The sequence below is a fragment of the Pongo pygmaeus genome, chromosome 1, assembly GCF_028885625.2.
Source record: "Pongo pygmaeus isolate AG05252 chromosome 1, NHGRI_mPonPyg2-v2.0_pri, whole genome shotgun sequence".
In the NCBI taxonomy this organism is placed as follows: domain Eukaryota; kingdom Metazoa; phylum Chordata; class Mammalia; order Primates; family Hominidae; genus Pongo; species Pongo pygmaeus.
The window spans coordinates 74938896-74955772 of NC_072373.2; the positions used below are offsets into that span (position 1 = coordinate 74938896).

At 36.9% G+C, this 16877-nt stretch overlaps 1 protein-coding gene across 1 annotated transcript; it reads left to right on the forward strand.

Annotated features, from left to right (window-relative positions):
* Nucleotides 1-6034: 6034 nt before the first annotated feature.
* MRPS14 (mitochondrial ribosomal protein S14) lies at nucleotides 6035-15156 on the forward strand. Its single transcript, XM_054449586.2, has 3 exons — nucleotides 6035-6176; nucleotides 10977-11135; nucleotides 14725-15156. Exons 1-3 carry the CDS (start codon nucleotides 6132-6134, stop codon nucleotides 14905-14907), a joined length of 387 nt encoding a protein of 128 aa, XP_054305561.1. The 5' UTR covers nucleotides 6035-6131; the 3' UTR covers nucleotides 14908-15156.
* The last annotated feature ends 1721 nt before the right edge of the window (nucleotides 15157-16877 follow it).

A 16877-nucleotide genomic window follows, 5' to 3' on the forward strand; every position in this document is an offset into this window, starting at 1 on the left:
TTATATAGTATATATATTATATATATTATGTAGTATATATAATATAATATTATGTAGTATATATATTATATAATATTATATAGTATATATTATTTATAATATTATATAGTATATATTATTTATAATATTATATAGTATATATTATTTATAATATTATATAGTATATATTATTTATATTATATAGTATATATTATTTATAATATTATATAGTATATATTATTTATAATATTATATAGTATATATTATTTATAATATTATATAGTATATATTATTTATAATATTATATAGTATATATTATATATACTATATAATATTACATATAATATATACTATATATTACATATAATATATACTATATATTATATATAATATATAATATATACTATATAATATATTATATATAATATGTTGATAAATTAATATATATTAAATAAATTGATAGATATATTAAATATATAAATATTTCATATAAATATATATTAAATATATAAATATTAAACATATATTAAATATATAAATATTTATTAAAGATATATAAGATGAGTGGATGGAAATATTTGATATATAATATATATTATATAATATATTAATATCCGGTATTATATATAATACATAATGAATATATACATTATATAATGCATAATGAATATATACATTATATAATGCATAATGAATATATACATTATATAATGCATAATGAATATATACATTATATAATGCATAATGAATATATATTATATAATACATAATGAATATATACATTATACAATACATAATGAATATATATTATATACTATATCTAATATACATTATATATGTTATATATAGTATATAATATATATTATGTATTTATATATAGTATATAATATATATTATGTATGTATATATAGTATATAATATATATTATGTATGTATATATAGTATATAATATATATTATGTATTTATATTTAGTATATTATATATTATGTATTTATATATAGTATATAATATATATTATATATTATATATACATATAACATATTATATAATATATATATTTATACATAATATATATTATACAATATGATATATTATTATATATTTATATATAATATATATTATACAATATGATATATTATTATATATTTATATATAATATATAGTATATTATATATTATATATAAATATATATTTGTATATTATATATTGTATATTATTATATTATATAAATATATATTTGTATATAAAATATATTATATATTATTATATATTTATATACAAATATATAATTTTATATTCATATATAATTTATATTATATATAAATTTATATTATATATTATATTTAAATATATATTAATATATTTAATTATTTATTTATTATTTAATTAATATATTTAATTAATATAATAATATATTAAATTTATATTCTATAATATTATATATATTTATATATAATTTATATATAATTATATAATAATTATATTAATATATAAATATATATTATATATAATATATAATAAATATTTAATATGACTATATATTAAATATATAAATATTTAATGACTATATATTAAATATATAAATATTAAATATATAAATATTTAATATGAATAAATATTAAATATATAAATATTTAATATGAATAAATATTAAATATATAAATATTTAATATGAATAAATATTAAATATATAAATATTTAATATGAATAAATATTAAATATATAAATATTTAATATGAATAAATATTAAATATATAAGAATATGTATCTATTAAAATAGATATATATTTATGTATTTCAGTATTTCCTTGGAAAAATTCCTCAAAGTGGCACACCTGGGTAAATATATATCCTTATTAAATATAGATAAGGATATACATTTAATATATATTTATGAATATAATATATACATATATTTATATAGATATATTAATAGATTATATGTAATAAATATATTTAATATATATTTCTTTAGAGTAACATATATTATATACGATATATTTATAAAATGTTTATTAATATACAATATATTAATATATTATATAAACACATATTTCCATATTACAGTATATATTATGTATTAATAAATATATAGTTATATATTTATAAGAAATATATTTATAAATACATAAGATATATTTATATTTAACCTATATATAACCTAAATATATTTATATATTTATTATAAATATACATTTATATAATATATAGGAATATTATATATATTGAAGTATTGGCTAAAATAGCATGAAATCCATACATTAATCAATTGATACGTTTTATAAGTAAGAATTCTGTGACAACAGTCAGGTCTTTATCCTGAGCCATTGCTCCTCCAGAGGACAACATGGAGAGAGGATTAAGAGCATCTGGCTTAATATAGACCGAGGCGGGCGGATCATGAGGTCAGGAGATCAAGACCATCCTGGCTAACATGGTGAAATCCCGTCTCTACTAAAAACTACAAAAAAATTAGCCAGGCATGGCAGTGGGCACCTGTAGTCCCAGTTACTCAGGAGGCTGAGGCAGGAGAATGGGTGAACCTGGGAGGCAGAGCTTGCAGTGAGCCAAGATTGCACCACTGCATTCCATGCATTCCAGCCTGGGCGACAGAGCCAGACTCCGTCTCAAAAAAAAAAAAAAATTTCTTAGCTCAGCTGGCTTGGCAAGTTACCTAACCTCTCTATGCCTCAATTTCATTATCTATACAATCATTCTTATAATTTAATTAGGCCCAGAATAAATATAGCAACATAACCATCTCTCACAATCAAATTTAAAAATAATTAACTCTTAAATTTTATTTTATCCACCCAAAAAGTATTTTTAAGCCTCCAAAGGAAAGAATATAAGGAAAAAGCAAAGGTAATATAACCGTCCTTGGTAGATAGCTCCACTTGTGTCTAAATCTATAATCCCCAGTGGAATTACAAGTATCAGAAGGGCTGGGATTTTTTTTCAGTCTCCGACCTGACACATACTTACACATTCATATATAACAGGCATTTAGTAAATATTTTCTGAATGATTAAATGAATTATGATGGTTCTCCTGATTCTAATATTCCAGGACAGTAAAGACAACAGCCTTTCCCACATTCTGTTAAGTGGCCAGAGAGAATTAGAGACTCCTTGGGAGAATTCAAGGTAAACCGAGACTTCTTTAGGCCCTGCCAAGTGGCCCACACACTAAGGGGAGAGTGCACACTGGGGGGTCTGGGGGAAATCTTAGGCTGTTTTAAAAAACCAATACAATTAATTAAAGAAGACCCTGGAGTCTTGTCTCAGTATTTCAGTTTCCTGCCTCACTCACACCATTAGATTGCTTTAATCTCTTCTTAAAGTGAAAAACGGCCTAACGAGATCCTAATGCTGTTTAAGGTATTTGTACACACATGTTCATAGCATTATTCACAACAGCTAAAAGGTGTAAGCAAAGCAAGTGTTAATGACAGATAAATAGAGAAACAAAATGTAGTGTAGCCAAACAATGGAATATTACTGAGCCATAAAAAAGAATGAAGTGCTGAGACATGCTGCAGCATGGATAAACCCTGAGGATGTCATAAGTGAAAGAAGCCAGTCACAAAGACAAAACACTGCATGATTCCACTTATATGAGCTACGTAGAGTAGTTGAATTCATAGGGACAAAAAGTAGAATGGTGGTTGCCAGGAGCTGAAGGGAAGGGGGAATGGGGACTTATTGTTTAACGGTACAGTATTTTAGTTTTGGAAGATACAAAGTTCTGGCGATGGGCAATGATGACAGTTGCACAGCAGTGTGAAGGTACTTAATGCCCCTGAACTGTACACTTAAAATGGTGAAGATGGGAAAATTTATGTTATGTATATTGTATCACAATTTTTAGAAAAAAGTTACTAATGCTGTTTAAAGATGCTTTCAGAAGTTGCCAGATAGCTGAATATGTGGAGGTTTCTGGAAGATGGCCCCACCAGGAAAGGGGATGGAAGCTCCAAGCCCCATCCCCCGTACCTTGTCCCACACATCTCTTCCAACTGACTGTTCATCTGTATCCTTTTCAGTATCTTTTTTTTTTTGTCTTGCTGTGTTGCCAAGGCTGGAGTGCAGGGATGCAATCTCGGCTCACTGCAACCTCTGCTTCGTGGGTTCAAGAAATTCTCCTGCCTTAGCCTCCCGAGTACGTGAGATTACAGGCACCTGCCACGGCACCCGGCTAATTTTTGTATTTTTAGTAGAGACTGGGTTTTACCCATATTGGTCAGGCTGGTCTTGAACTCCTGACCTCAAGTGATCCACCTGCCTCAGCCTCCCAAAGTGCTGGAATTACAGGTGTGAGCCACCATGCCCAGCCTCTTTTTAATATCCTTCATAAAATCAGTAAAAAGCCAGCAGGGCTGCACTAGCAGCTTCCAGGGCATGAACATCTCCACCACCCAGAAGAGTTCTGGATCCTGGGCTACCTCTTCATCCAACAGTATTTTGCCATCTTTGAAAGGGCAAACAATCAGGTTGGCCTAACTCCCGCGGCTTAAGTCTAAGTCTTTCTGACCACTTTCCAGGAAGATCTGGCCTAAGTCCTGTGCCCACTGTAGATGTATATAATTCTCCTGACTGTTCTTCCTATGGGATTGTAGAGGTGGACTCTTGCCCTGTTCCTGGTCACACCAATAAGGTAGAATTAAATCATAACCTACAACAGCAACAAAAAAGATGCTTTCAGAACTAGTTTTCCAGAAAGGAAGAAAAGACCAGAGTGCACAGAGCTAGCTCACCTATTTCATGACCTGCTTATAGAAGATGACCCCAACTGTGGGGAGGGAGAGAAGGGTATTACATGGGCTTGAGTTAGGAACAGATGCCTGCCTGAGGCCAGTCTAGTTTTCTGATTTTATCACAACAGGGGCTCATGTTATGTTTACCCGCCAGCTAGCCTATCAGACCCTCCCCATCCATTAGATATGGTCCGATACATTTGAACCTCTAAAGAAAAGAGTCCGCATTCGGCTCTCCTTCCTCCTAGAAGGCTCCTGTGTAGCAATGCAGATGTAAGTAGCACATGGGCATCGCTCCACTTCATCCACCAACACATCGAAGATACGGGTACTTGCCAAGCTAATATATGCTCCTCCATACTCTTCTATCAGAACGGTAGGTGCGTGGTACTTGCCTTACATCCACACAAAGGAAAGTGGCCCCTCTAAGGGTTCATCCCAGAGGAAGGACAGCGGCTCTAAAGATGATCTGAGGGTTAGTTTCCTGTACTACAAACTGAAAACAGCAGTTTTTAAATGGCAATGCCTCTACCAAGGACAAACAAAATGTTTACGTCCTTTTAACCTAAAATCCCAATACAGATTTTATATATATATATATATATATATATCCAGACATACAAATGAACTATACCATTGCCATCGTCAACATCATCATCACACCACCATTACAGTGGAGAAAAGGGAGAGATTTGCAGGATCTATAAGAGAGATGGCAGAGGAGGAGGAGGTGGCAATAATTCCTACCAAGTGGAGTATATAGGAGGTGCATGATGAGCGGAATGGAGAATGCAGTGGAAGAGAAATTGGTGGCGGCAGACTAGTAGGTAAAGGCGGAAGGAAAGGAGAGGAGAGACATAGGTAGTTTAACAGGGTGTGTAAAACGGAAGTCCTGTGCCCACTGTAGATGTATATAATTCTCCTGACTGTTCTTCCTATGGGATTGTAGAGGTGGACTCTTGCCCCTGTTCCTGGTCACACCAATAAGGTAGAATTATAACCTACAACAGCAACAAAAAAGATGCTTTCAGAACTAGTTTTTCAGAAAGAAAAGACCAGAGTGCACAGAGCTAGCTCACCTATTTCATGACCTGCTTATAGAAGATGACCCCAACTGTGGGGAGGGAGAGAAGGGTATTACACGGGCTGCAACGCATGAGGAGGCTCAGGCTGCGCCATCAGCATCAGACGCGGCGCCTTCAGTTTTGTCATTTGCCCAAGTTCCGTGAAATATCGCGAGAGCTCCGATCCCAAAACTAACCCCGCTTTCCTGTAGGCCACATTCCCACCCGCCTCCCCGCTCCGCCCCAGGCAGGCCAGGCCCCGCCCCTCGTGTCCTGCGCTATTCGGCAGTGTCAATAAAGTTGCAGCGGTTTGTAGTTTGTAGCGGACAACATGGCGGCCTTCATGCTGTGCTCCCTGCTGCGGACGTTCAAGCAGGTCAGGCCCCTACTTTTATCCACACCGCTACCCCTCACCCCTGAATCTCATAACCCATGGGTCCCCCACGGCTCTGCCACTTGTGGTGCTCAGTGAGGACCAGTCCAGGGGTTCTCCTTCCGCCCTCTTCCCCGCTTGGGCTTGGTTCAGGGGAGGTCCGAGTTGCAGATGTCAGTGTGGTTTTCGTAAGCATATAACTAACTGGTATTGAAAGATGTGAGATTGACTCCGATTTATAAGGGAGTGAGTAGATAGGAGACGAGGTCCGAGGGTCCAGCTCTCAGAGACTTGTAACGTTAAGAGATGAAAACCGTGCAAAGGAGACTGAAAGGAGCTGTCAGCTAGGGAGATGGAAAACTAGGAGAGTGGGATGGCCGGGAAGCAAAGGATGACAGAATTTCAAAGTGTAAGGAGTGGGCAACTCTGCTCAAAGTTGATAAATCAATTAAAAAGAAGTGCTGAGAATTGATTGAAGAGTTTAGCGGTGTGAAGGTTGTTGGGACATTAATCACAGCTGTTCTGATGGTGTTATGGGGACGAAAGCGTTCAAGAGAATAGGAGGAAAGAAATTGGAGTATAGATAAGCCTTTAAAGGAGCTTTGCTGTAAAGGAGAGCAAAAAATGGGTCAATAACGGGAGCGGGGAGGGGGGTTGTTTTCTTTTAACATGGCAGGGAAAACAGCATGTTTGTGTATGAAAGGGAAAGATCCTGTGGTAAAAATTGATGATGTAGAAGAGGGAAGAATTGCTAGAGCTGTACCTTTATGTAGGCAAGAGGCAATGGAGGCTGGTTCGAGTGCAGTGGTGTTTACAACTAATTGATCACAACCAGTTACAGATTTATTTGTTCCTTCTCCACTCCCACTTTTTCACTTGACTAGCCCTAAAAAAACCAAAAACATTAAAAAAAAAAAAAAAAGAGAGAGAGGCTATGGGGTCTTGTGCATGAAGTTTGGTCTTAGGAACCTGGACAGTTCATCTGTAGCAGTGTTGTTCATAGAAATATAATGTGAACCACATGTGTAATTTAAAATTTTTCTAGTAGCCACATTTAAAAAGTAAGAAATAGATGAAATTAAGTTTAATGTAATATTTTATTTAACCAGGTGTATCCAAAATATTGTGGTTTTAACATAGAATCAATATAACAATGACTTATGAAATAGTTACATTCTTTTTTTTATACTAGATTTTCAAACACTTAAAGCATATCTCAGTTTGGATGCTAAATTTCCCATCATTAAAATGGAAAATATAGTTCTACCAAAATAATAAAGTTGTTTAATGTTTACAATGCTTTGGTTTTGAATTTTAAATTAATTAAAATAAAGAATTACATTCCCCAGTTGCACTAGTTATATTACAAATGTTTAATACCCCTATGTGGTTAGTGTTTACTCTATTGGACAGAGTGGATCTCTGATAACAGGAGGGAATGTAGAACATATGATACAGATGCTAGTAAGTGAGCCACTGTGATGGTGAGCATTTATAGAAATGCTCTTTTGATTTCTTCTAATTTTATAATTAAGGAGAAAGTGAAGTCATCAGCTGAGTGTGAGGATGTGGGAGCAAGTGTTAGAGATTTAAGGGGAGAGAGACCCTGTAAAAGAGTTTGAAATGGACAGAAGGAATGGTCAGGAGAATTGGAGTAAGTACAGAGAAGTGGGAGAGGGGCCAGAGAGTTGATGGTGTATTCAAGAGAACATTGTATTTATGGAACAGTGGAATTCAGGCTGGGTGAGAGAGGAAGACAGGAAATCAAAAGCTGAGTGAAAAAAGTGAAAAATGGTAGGATCAATGGATTGAAAGTCCCAGAAGGATTGTTATTGGGGTGTTAGAAGGAGCAAGCTAGAAAGAAGTGATAATGAGTTGAGATATACAAAGTGAGATAATAGCTTGCACTTATTAATAATAAAATACCCACGACATGGGCATGGAATTGAATAGTTAAACAAGAGTGGAGGACAAAAATCATTGAAGGAGAGGTGTTAAGAAATCAGAGTGATCAGGGTATAATTTCATGTATATTGAAATCACCAGGAATTAAGATAGGAACAATATTGGAGAGAGTGACAGTAAGCCAGGATCCAAAATCGTGGAAAAATGAAAGGGAGTGGCAGGGGCTTTGGTAGATGACTGCAACAATGAGAGGTAGTGGAAGGTAGTAAGCCCAGTGGCATGAGTCAAAGCCAGGAGCTTTCAGGAAGGAAGGAGAACTGGAAGTTGCAATGAAGAGCAAGGAAGACACTTACCTATCCTAACTCTAGGCCCAGTTATGGAAGAAAAAGGAGCTACAGGAAAAGCTGTGATGAGGGATTTAAAATTCGGCCAGAGCAAAAGCTGAAGGAGATGTCAAGAGAAGTTGAGAATTTAAAAGATTTTGATGGTAGACCGTGGATTGAGAGGGCCCAGTGGAAAGGTTTTAGGAGCTGAAGAGGGGTGTGAGATGGGGGCAGGATAAGATGTGTACAGAGCAGAATAGAGTGCGGCCTTAATCTATAAAGCACCATTATAAGCTGGTAAGGAAATACACCACAGTAGAAATGCAGACAAAGGACATAAAAACGTTCACAGAAGAAATAATATAATAGGCCAATAAATATTTTATTTTAAAAGTGTATTACTTTGGGATTTCAAGACCAGCCTGACCAACATGGAGAAACCACATCTCTACTAAAAATACAAAATTAGCCGGCTGTGGTGGCACATGCCTGTAATCCCAGCTACTCGGGAGGCTGAGGCAGGAGAATCACTTGAACCTGGGAGGCGGAGGTTGCGGTGAGCCACGATCGCGTCATTGCACTCCAGGCTGGGCAACGAGCAAAACTCCGTCTCAAAAAAAAGGGGGAAAAAAACGGATATTACTTTTCTAGTAAGAAAGAAAGGTATGCAAAATAGAGTGAAAGATTATTTTTAAAAACTAATAGAAGTCTTTTAGGAGAATTTGATTAGAAATACTTTGAAAAAGAATTCAAAGAAGAAATGCTTAATCTTGTTTTCTAAATCTCCTGTACCCTCAATTTCACAGGTAAAAGCAAACCTCACATTGCCCCTCAATGTGAATGGTTTCTTTCAGCCAGAATGATTTCTCCTTGATCTTATGAATATATCTTGTTCTTTTCCATGTTTTGTTTGGACAGACTACCTTTTCTCCCCTCCCCTGTCCCCACTTTAGTCAAAATTCTGTCAGCATTTCAATGTTGAATTGCTGTCAAGATTTCAAAGCCCCTCTTTCTGTGACAAGCATTTCCAGCCATGATTACCAAGGCATTCACTGGACTCAGTCATATGCCACATCAATATTTAAATTCTATTCCTGCTTATCTTTTTTTCAAAAGGTGATTGCAGAATTGTTATATTTCCCCAGGGAACTTTTGTTTAGTAATGTGAGCACTGAAGATGTTCAGTTTATCTTTTGTTAATAGATTGAAAAAATGGTGGCTTTCTATTTATAGTATTCTTATTTTCAGTTTTATATTCTGCTATACATATATTTCTTTTATAAACATCAGTTATCGGAAGCCATCATTTTTCTATAGGGGCAGTTTAATTAACATGTAATATTTCCTCTGGTTTGAGAGAGACTTAACGTTTCATGTGATCTATACTCCCTTTGCCTATACTGTCAGTCAGAACTGTAAATTATCACCATGAAAATGTGAGACAACAAGGAATATACTGTCTTATTACTGGACAACTAGTGCTGAGAAGTATTAGGTCAGTGATAGTTTTAAAGTACCCTTTGACCTAGCAGTTTTGCTCCCAATAATTTATCCTTGTCGGGCACAGTGGCTCATGCCTGTAGTCTCAGCACTTTGGGAGGCTGAGATGGATGGATCACTTGAGGTCAGGAGTTCAAGACCAGCCTGGCCAACATGGTGAAACCCCGTCTCTACTAAAAATACAAAACAAACAAACAAACAAAAAAAACAGCCAGGTGTGGTGGCGGGCACCTGTAATCTGAGCTACTTGGGAGGCTGAGGCGTGAGAATTGCTTGAACCCGGGAGGCATAGGTTGCAGTGAGCCGAGATTGTACCACTGCACTCCAGCCTGGGTGACAGAGCTAGATTCCATCTCAAAAAAGTAAAATAAATAAATAATAATGTATCTTCAAGATATATAGGAATACATATGAAATGATTTCCAAGACATTCTTCACTGCAGCATTGTTTATAATGATAAATAGTGAGGTCTGTCCAGCAATATGTGGCAGGTTGAATTATGATGCTTCTATATAGTGGATTATGCAATATGAAGAAAATGGGGAAGCTTTTTACATTCAGATATTGGAAGACCTCTAAGGTATATTGTTAACTGAAAAGAGGGAATGAAAAATGGGAGGGGAGTGTATTCAGACAAAAATCTCTGAAGGATATACAAGAAACTAGAAACAGTGGATACCTGTGGGGCAAGGGAGTCATTGGGCAGGTGAGGAATGAGGTGGGGGGAGACTTTTCACTGTGTGTCTTTTTATACCTTTTTGATTTTTGAACCATATGACTATTGGCCTAAGTACAGGTCAAACAGAATAATAAAAATTTCTGAAAATCTGTCTTTTACCTTCCAATACATATGTTATTGCATTATATTATTATGATTTTGACTTAATATACATCCATAAAAGTTATTTATTCTGAATTAGGAAGTCTATTATTTTAAACTATTAAACTGATCTAAAACAACTCTTAAAAGAATACTAGATGATAAATAGTGGCAGAAAGAGAATTGCAGGGTTGAGGAACACTCAGAATGTGGTCCTGGCTATCCTTCACTTGTCCCTTGTCTCTGTCTTTCAGATGGTTCCTTCATCAGCTTCAGGCCAAGTTCGAAGTCACTATGTAGACTGGAGAATGTGGCGCGATGTGAAGAAACGAAAAATGGCCTATGAATACGCAGATGAGAGGCTACGTATTAATTCACTCAGGAAGAATACCATTTTGCCAAAAATTCTTCAGGTTAGCTAATTGAGTCCCTTTGTACCACAAGATCATTAACTCACATCAGATCACTTTTGATACTGTTTGTTGTGACTTGGTATCAATATAATTTCTGGAGAATAAGATCCACATCAATATAAACAAATAGCCTTGAAACTGATTTTGTTGTTTCAAATTAAAGACTATTCACTCCTAACTAGCCTTACAACTGTTTCATTATGCCAGCCTTAGAAAGTACTGGTAAATTGGGTGGTTATTTTCACGTAAGGTCTCTCCCTGACTTCATCCCAATTTTTTTTTTTTTTTTTTTTTTTTTTTTGAGATGGAGTCTCGCTGTGTCCCCCAGGCTGGAGTGCGATGGCTCAGTCTTGGCTCACCACAACCTCCGCCTCCCAGGTTAAAGCAATTCTCCTGCCTCAGTCTCCTGAGTAACTGGGATTACAGGCACATGCCACCATGCCTGGCTAATTTTTGTATTTTTAGTAGAGACAGGGTTTCACCATGTTGGCCGGGCTGGTCTCGAACTCCTGATCTTGTGATCCACCCATCTGGGCCTCCCAAAGTGCTGGGATTATAGGTGTGAGCCACTGTGTCCAGCCTCATCCCAATCTTTTAACTGGCAAGGCATTGGGAGGCATTGCTGATGCTGAAAGTCTGTGTGCCTAGCACGCGGCCTAAACTGTTCCTTACCCAGTACCATTCTGAGCCTGTCTTCCTGAACTCCCTCGCCCACCTCTGTGTGCTGAAGTGCCTTTCTATTGAGGCTTACTTTCTTGTCACCCTGCTTGGCTTTCTGAAGCATAAAGTCCTGCGCCTAAGTGGTGATGTAGCTTATCTGCGTTCAAAAGGCTTATCAGGGAGATATAAATTAAACTCAAGGCCTCTCAAGTTATTGAGAACTCAGATTTTTAAAAAACTACATTTAGAGAAGTTGGCAGAATGACATACATCCTATTTATTACTATGGTTTCTTTTTAGTCTTGTCTGGATTAAGCCAGATGAGCAGAAAACTGAGGGCCTTGGACCACTGGGTTATGGCTTATACTAAAGTGGCATTAAGCTACTTTCCTACATTTAGGGAGTAATAAGAAGTGGCAGGCCAGGCACAGTGGCTCACGCCTATAATCCCAGCACTTTGGGAGGCCGAGGCAGGCAGATCACCTGAGGTCAAGAGTTCAAGACCAACCTGGCCAAACCCCGTCTCTACTAAAAATACAAAACTTAGATGGGTGTAAGTGGCACACACCTGTAATCCCAGCTACTCGGGAGGCTGAGGCAGGAGAATTGCTTGAACTTGGGAGGCAGAGGTTACAGTGAACCGAGATCACGCCATTACACTCCAGCCTAGGTGACAGAGCAACACTATGTCTCAAAAAAAAAAAAAAAGGGCGGGGGCCCCCGAGAAACTGAGCTCAAGACATTGATCATAGAGGCAGGGAAGCAGGATGGTGGTTGCTTGGAGCTAGGAGGACTAGGGGGTATGGGGGCAGGGGGAAATCAGGAGATACTGGTCAAAGGGTATACTTTCTGTTGTAAGATGAATAAATTCTGTGGAGCTAATGCACAACACCGTGACTATAGTCAATAGTACTGTATTGTGTACTTGAAATTGGTAAGAGAGTAGATCTGAAGTGTTCTTACCACACATACACAAACGGTAATTTTGTGAGGTGAAGGATGCGTTCATTAACTTCATTGTGGTAATCATTTCACAATGTATATGTTTAGCAAATCATGACATTGTATGCCTTAAATATATGCAATTTTTATTTGTCAGTTATACCTTAATACAGCTGGGGGTGTGTTGTTTGAGTACCTTTATGAAGATACCCAGAAGACATGTCTCTGGTATGACTAGCAGCAATAACTGTGCAGTCTGTGAATCATGTAAACTGATCATGATTCTCTGCTGCCTGCTAACTAGCTTACAAGTCAAATTTATGTCCCAGTTCTAATTTCACAGCATGCACTTTTGTGTACTGAGGCTTTTATCTTTCCTACTCTCATTTCTCTTTGTCCCAGTTTCCTCATTTGTAAACTGCCTTAAATCTTTCGGGGAACAAGAAGGGGTATGTATCAATCAATCAATCAGTAATTTCTAGCCATTCTTTAAGGTCCACCTCCATGAAACTTGGTTTCAATCTTCCTGCCCAGTCATTTCTCCTCTCCAGTTCCTTGTATAGCATTTATTGTTTACTACTCAATGGCTCAATCATGTTGTTTTTTTGTTGTTGTTTTTTTTTGGTTTTTGTTTTTTTTTTGAGATGGGGTTTTGCTCTTGTTGCCCAGGCTGGAGTGCAGTGGCACGATCTGGGCTCACCACATCTGCCTCCTGGGTTCAAGCGATTCTCCTGCCTTAGCCTCCCAGCCAGATGGGATTACAGGCATGCGCCACCACACCCAGCTAATTTTGTATTTTTAGTAGAGACAGGGTTTCCCTATGTTGGTCAGGCTGGTCGCGAACTCCCGACCTCAGATGATCCACCCGCCTCGGCGTCCCAAAGTGCTGGGATTATAGGCGTGAGCCACTGCACCTGGCAATCATGTTGTTTTATGTAATTCTGTTAGTTCATAATGGTAACACATGCATAAGCTTTTATGTTAATTTTTGGCTTTTATATACTTTCATTTAATTTGTTATTTTAATGTGTTATTTTGCTTGCACCACAGTCTAGCACAGGGTCCATCTACTTGTTAGCACACTTATCAGATTAAAGTGAATATTATGAACACTCACACTCTTGAACACATACATAAGAAGAAATCTCTACTGACAAAACCTGAGCCCTAGCTACTGCTGTAATCCCTACTTTTCTCCCCTCAACCACTTTGCCCTTACCTGATTCATCCTCTACCTTGCAAATGATTTTTTAAAAATATAAACCTCATCTGATCTCTCCCCTTTACTTCTCTAGTTGTCAGAATCTTTACCATAGACATCAGGGCTCCATGTGATACTCTCCTTCCTCCTCTAGTCTTATCTCAAGCCACATTCCCTCCTATTTGATCATCACCCTAGAGGTTTCACTTTCATGATTCAAAAAACATGAGGCGGCAACAGAAATACATTCACATACTTTACAAATGAGTTAAACAAGAGTATGTAGCTGCACTATTTATATTCGCTCAAATCGTAAGATGACCCAGATGACCATCAAATGTAGGATGGATAAATGAATTATGGTACTCACGCAATGAAAATTACCTGCCAGTGGCTGGGCGCTGTGGCTCACACCTGTAATCTTAGCACTTTGGGAGGCTGAGATGGGTGGACTGCCAGAGCTCAGGAGTTTGAGACCAGCCTGGGCAACGTGGCAAAACCCCGTTTCTACTAATACAAAAAATTAGCTGAGTATTGTAGTGCACACCTGTAATCTCATCTACTCGGGAGGCTGAGGCAGGAGAATCACTTGAACCCAGGAGGTGGAGGTTGCAGTGAGCTGAGATTGTGACATTGCACAATCTGTCACCCACAGCCTGGGTGACAGAGCGAGACTCTGTCTCAAAAAAAAAAAAAAAAAAAAGAAAAATTACCTGCAAGTGAGAAGGAGCAAAATACATGTGCAACAATGTAATGTGATCTGTGTAATAATGTGATTTCCCTTAGGATGTGGCTGATGAAGAAATTGCTGCCCTCCCCCGGGATAGCTGTCCTGTTAGAATCAGAAATCGGTGTGTTATGACGTCCCGTCCGCGTGGTGTGAAGCGGCGCTGGAGGCTTAGTCGTATAGTCTTCCGTCACTTAGCTGACCATGGGCAACTTTCTGGGATCCAGCGAGCGATGTGGTAAATGAGCTCCAGAACCTATTGAGCTTGCAGGGAAGCCAGTTCCAGCAAGCAAAGATTTTTTAAATAGACCAAACCCTAATCTCACAGGGGCCCAGTACAGTTGTTTGGCCTACCTGATGCTATCTCAAAACTACTTTTAAAATGAAGAAATTTGGGTGTTTCATGTCAGTGAATTATCTTTTCTCTTGGACTTAACAAACATACTGTTCCCATACATACTGCAAATAGTGTAATAAATATTTTCTGTGAATATGTTTTTCATACCCTCCTTTTAAGTTTAATCTTTTAGTAACATATAGGGGTTTTTGTATTTTTAAGAGCATTATTTCATAAAATGTTATCTTACACATAATCCAACTAATTGACGTGTAGCTCATTTATGGCAGTTTGTAATCCTGGGCTAGCTTTCCTGACCTGCAGAGCTCCCCTTAACTATTATTGTTAGATAAACAGTAGATTGAATAGCAAGGCTGATGTTCTGGATTATCTAATGCTCCAATTCTTCTTGTGATGGCTGAACAAAAGAACCACTAAGTGTTTTCTTGTCCATCCTTAAGGGACTTTAAAACAAATTATGCCTCTTTAAGTCCTTGAAAGTCTCCATCTAAAGAGGAAAAGTTTGTTGGAACAGTATATATTCCGTATTTTTATGTTTTATTTAATCCATAACAGAAATGAGTAAGGGTAGCACAAAGTTCTCATTCAGTAACTCAACAGTGTCATCAGCCCAGTGATAAAAATATACATATTGAATGGAAGTACCTACTTAACATCAGGAAAATATTCCTGGAGAACTTAATAAATCAGGAGGTGAGGGGTGAGTTTTTTTCTGCACACAGAGGGAACAAAAGCACAAAGAAGCAAAGGCACTCTGTAGCATCAAACAGAGAACCACAGTCACTTCAGTAGATCAGAAATATGAAGCACAAGACAAGGCCCGTATTGTAGAGGATCTCACAAATCATGTGAAGGAATTAAGACTGACATACCAGGTATTAGAGTTTTAAGGACAGGAATGACATCATCAGTTTGTAATACAGGTAAGTGACAGCTGTGTGGCAGATGGCCATGAGAGGAAAAGGCTACAGGCAAGACAACCAGTTAGAAGGATGTCTTAATTGTTGAGGAAGATGAACGCCTGAACTAACATTGTGGTATTAGTAGAGGAGAGAGGACAGATGTTTAAAGTTTTAGGAAAGAAAATTGGGCAAGACTTACAAGACTGATTATATCTAAGAGGTAAAGATGGCTCTCTGGGTTCCTGATAAAAGTGTCTAGATAGATGGTAGAGGGCAATTCCAAGAGGGCAACTCCAAGATAGAAAATTTGGAAAAAGAACAGATTTAGGGGAAACAGAAGATAAGCGAGTTCAGGTTCCAGTCATGCGGTGTTGGAGATGCCTGTGTCATCTGATGAAGACTAGTACACAGCTGGATAGCAGAGTCCGAAACTCAGGTGGAGGTGAAGTTATGAGGGAATTATCACAATCTAGTTTGGATTCATATTTCTTAAATATGTATGACAACTTACCAACTGGAATGTTCTAGCTAATATCTCAACTTAGAATCCATCTCACTACCAATGGGCAAACCACTTGTGTTCTAAAGTTACTTGAAAGTAGTTTATACTGCCAACTTGATATATATACAAGCTATAGTTTGAACATTTTGTGTACTTCCAAAATTCACATTGAAATCTAATCCACAACGCGTTGGTATTAAGAGGTTGGGCCCTTAGGGGTGATTAGGCCAGGAGGGCTCCACACTCATGGATGGGATCAGTGCCTAAGAGGGCTTGAGGGAGAGAGTTTGTCCCTTTTACCCTTCCGATACTGCAAGAAAGCACCGTACTGGAAGCAGAAAGCAAGCCCTTACCAAACACCAATCTGCTGGTGCCAAATCTTAGACTTCCCCAGCCTCCAGAAGTGCAAGAAATATTATTTATAAATTCTTAGTCTATGGCATTTTGTTA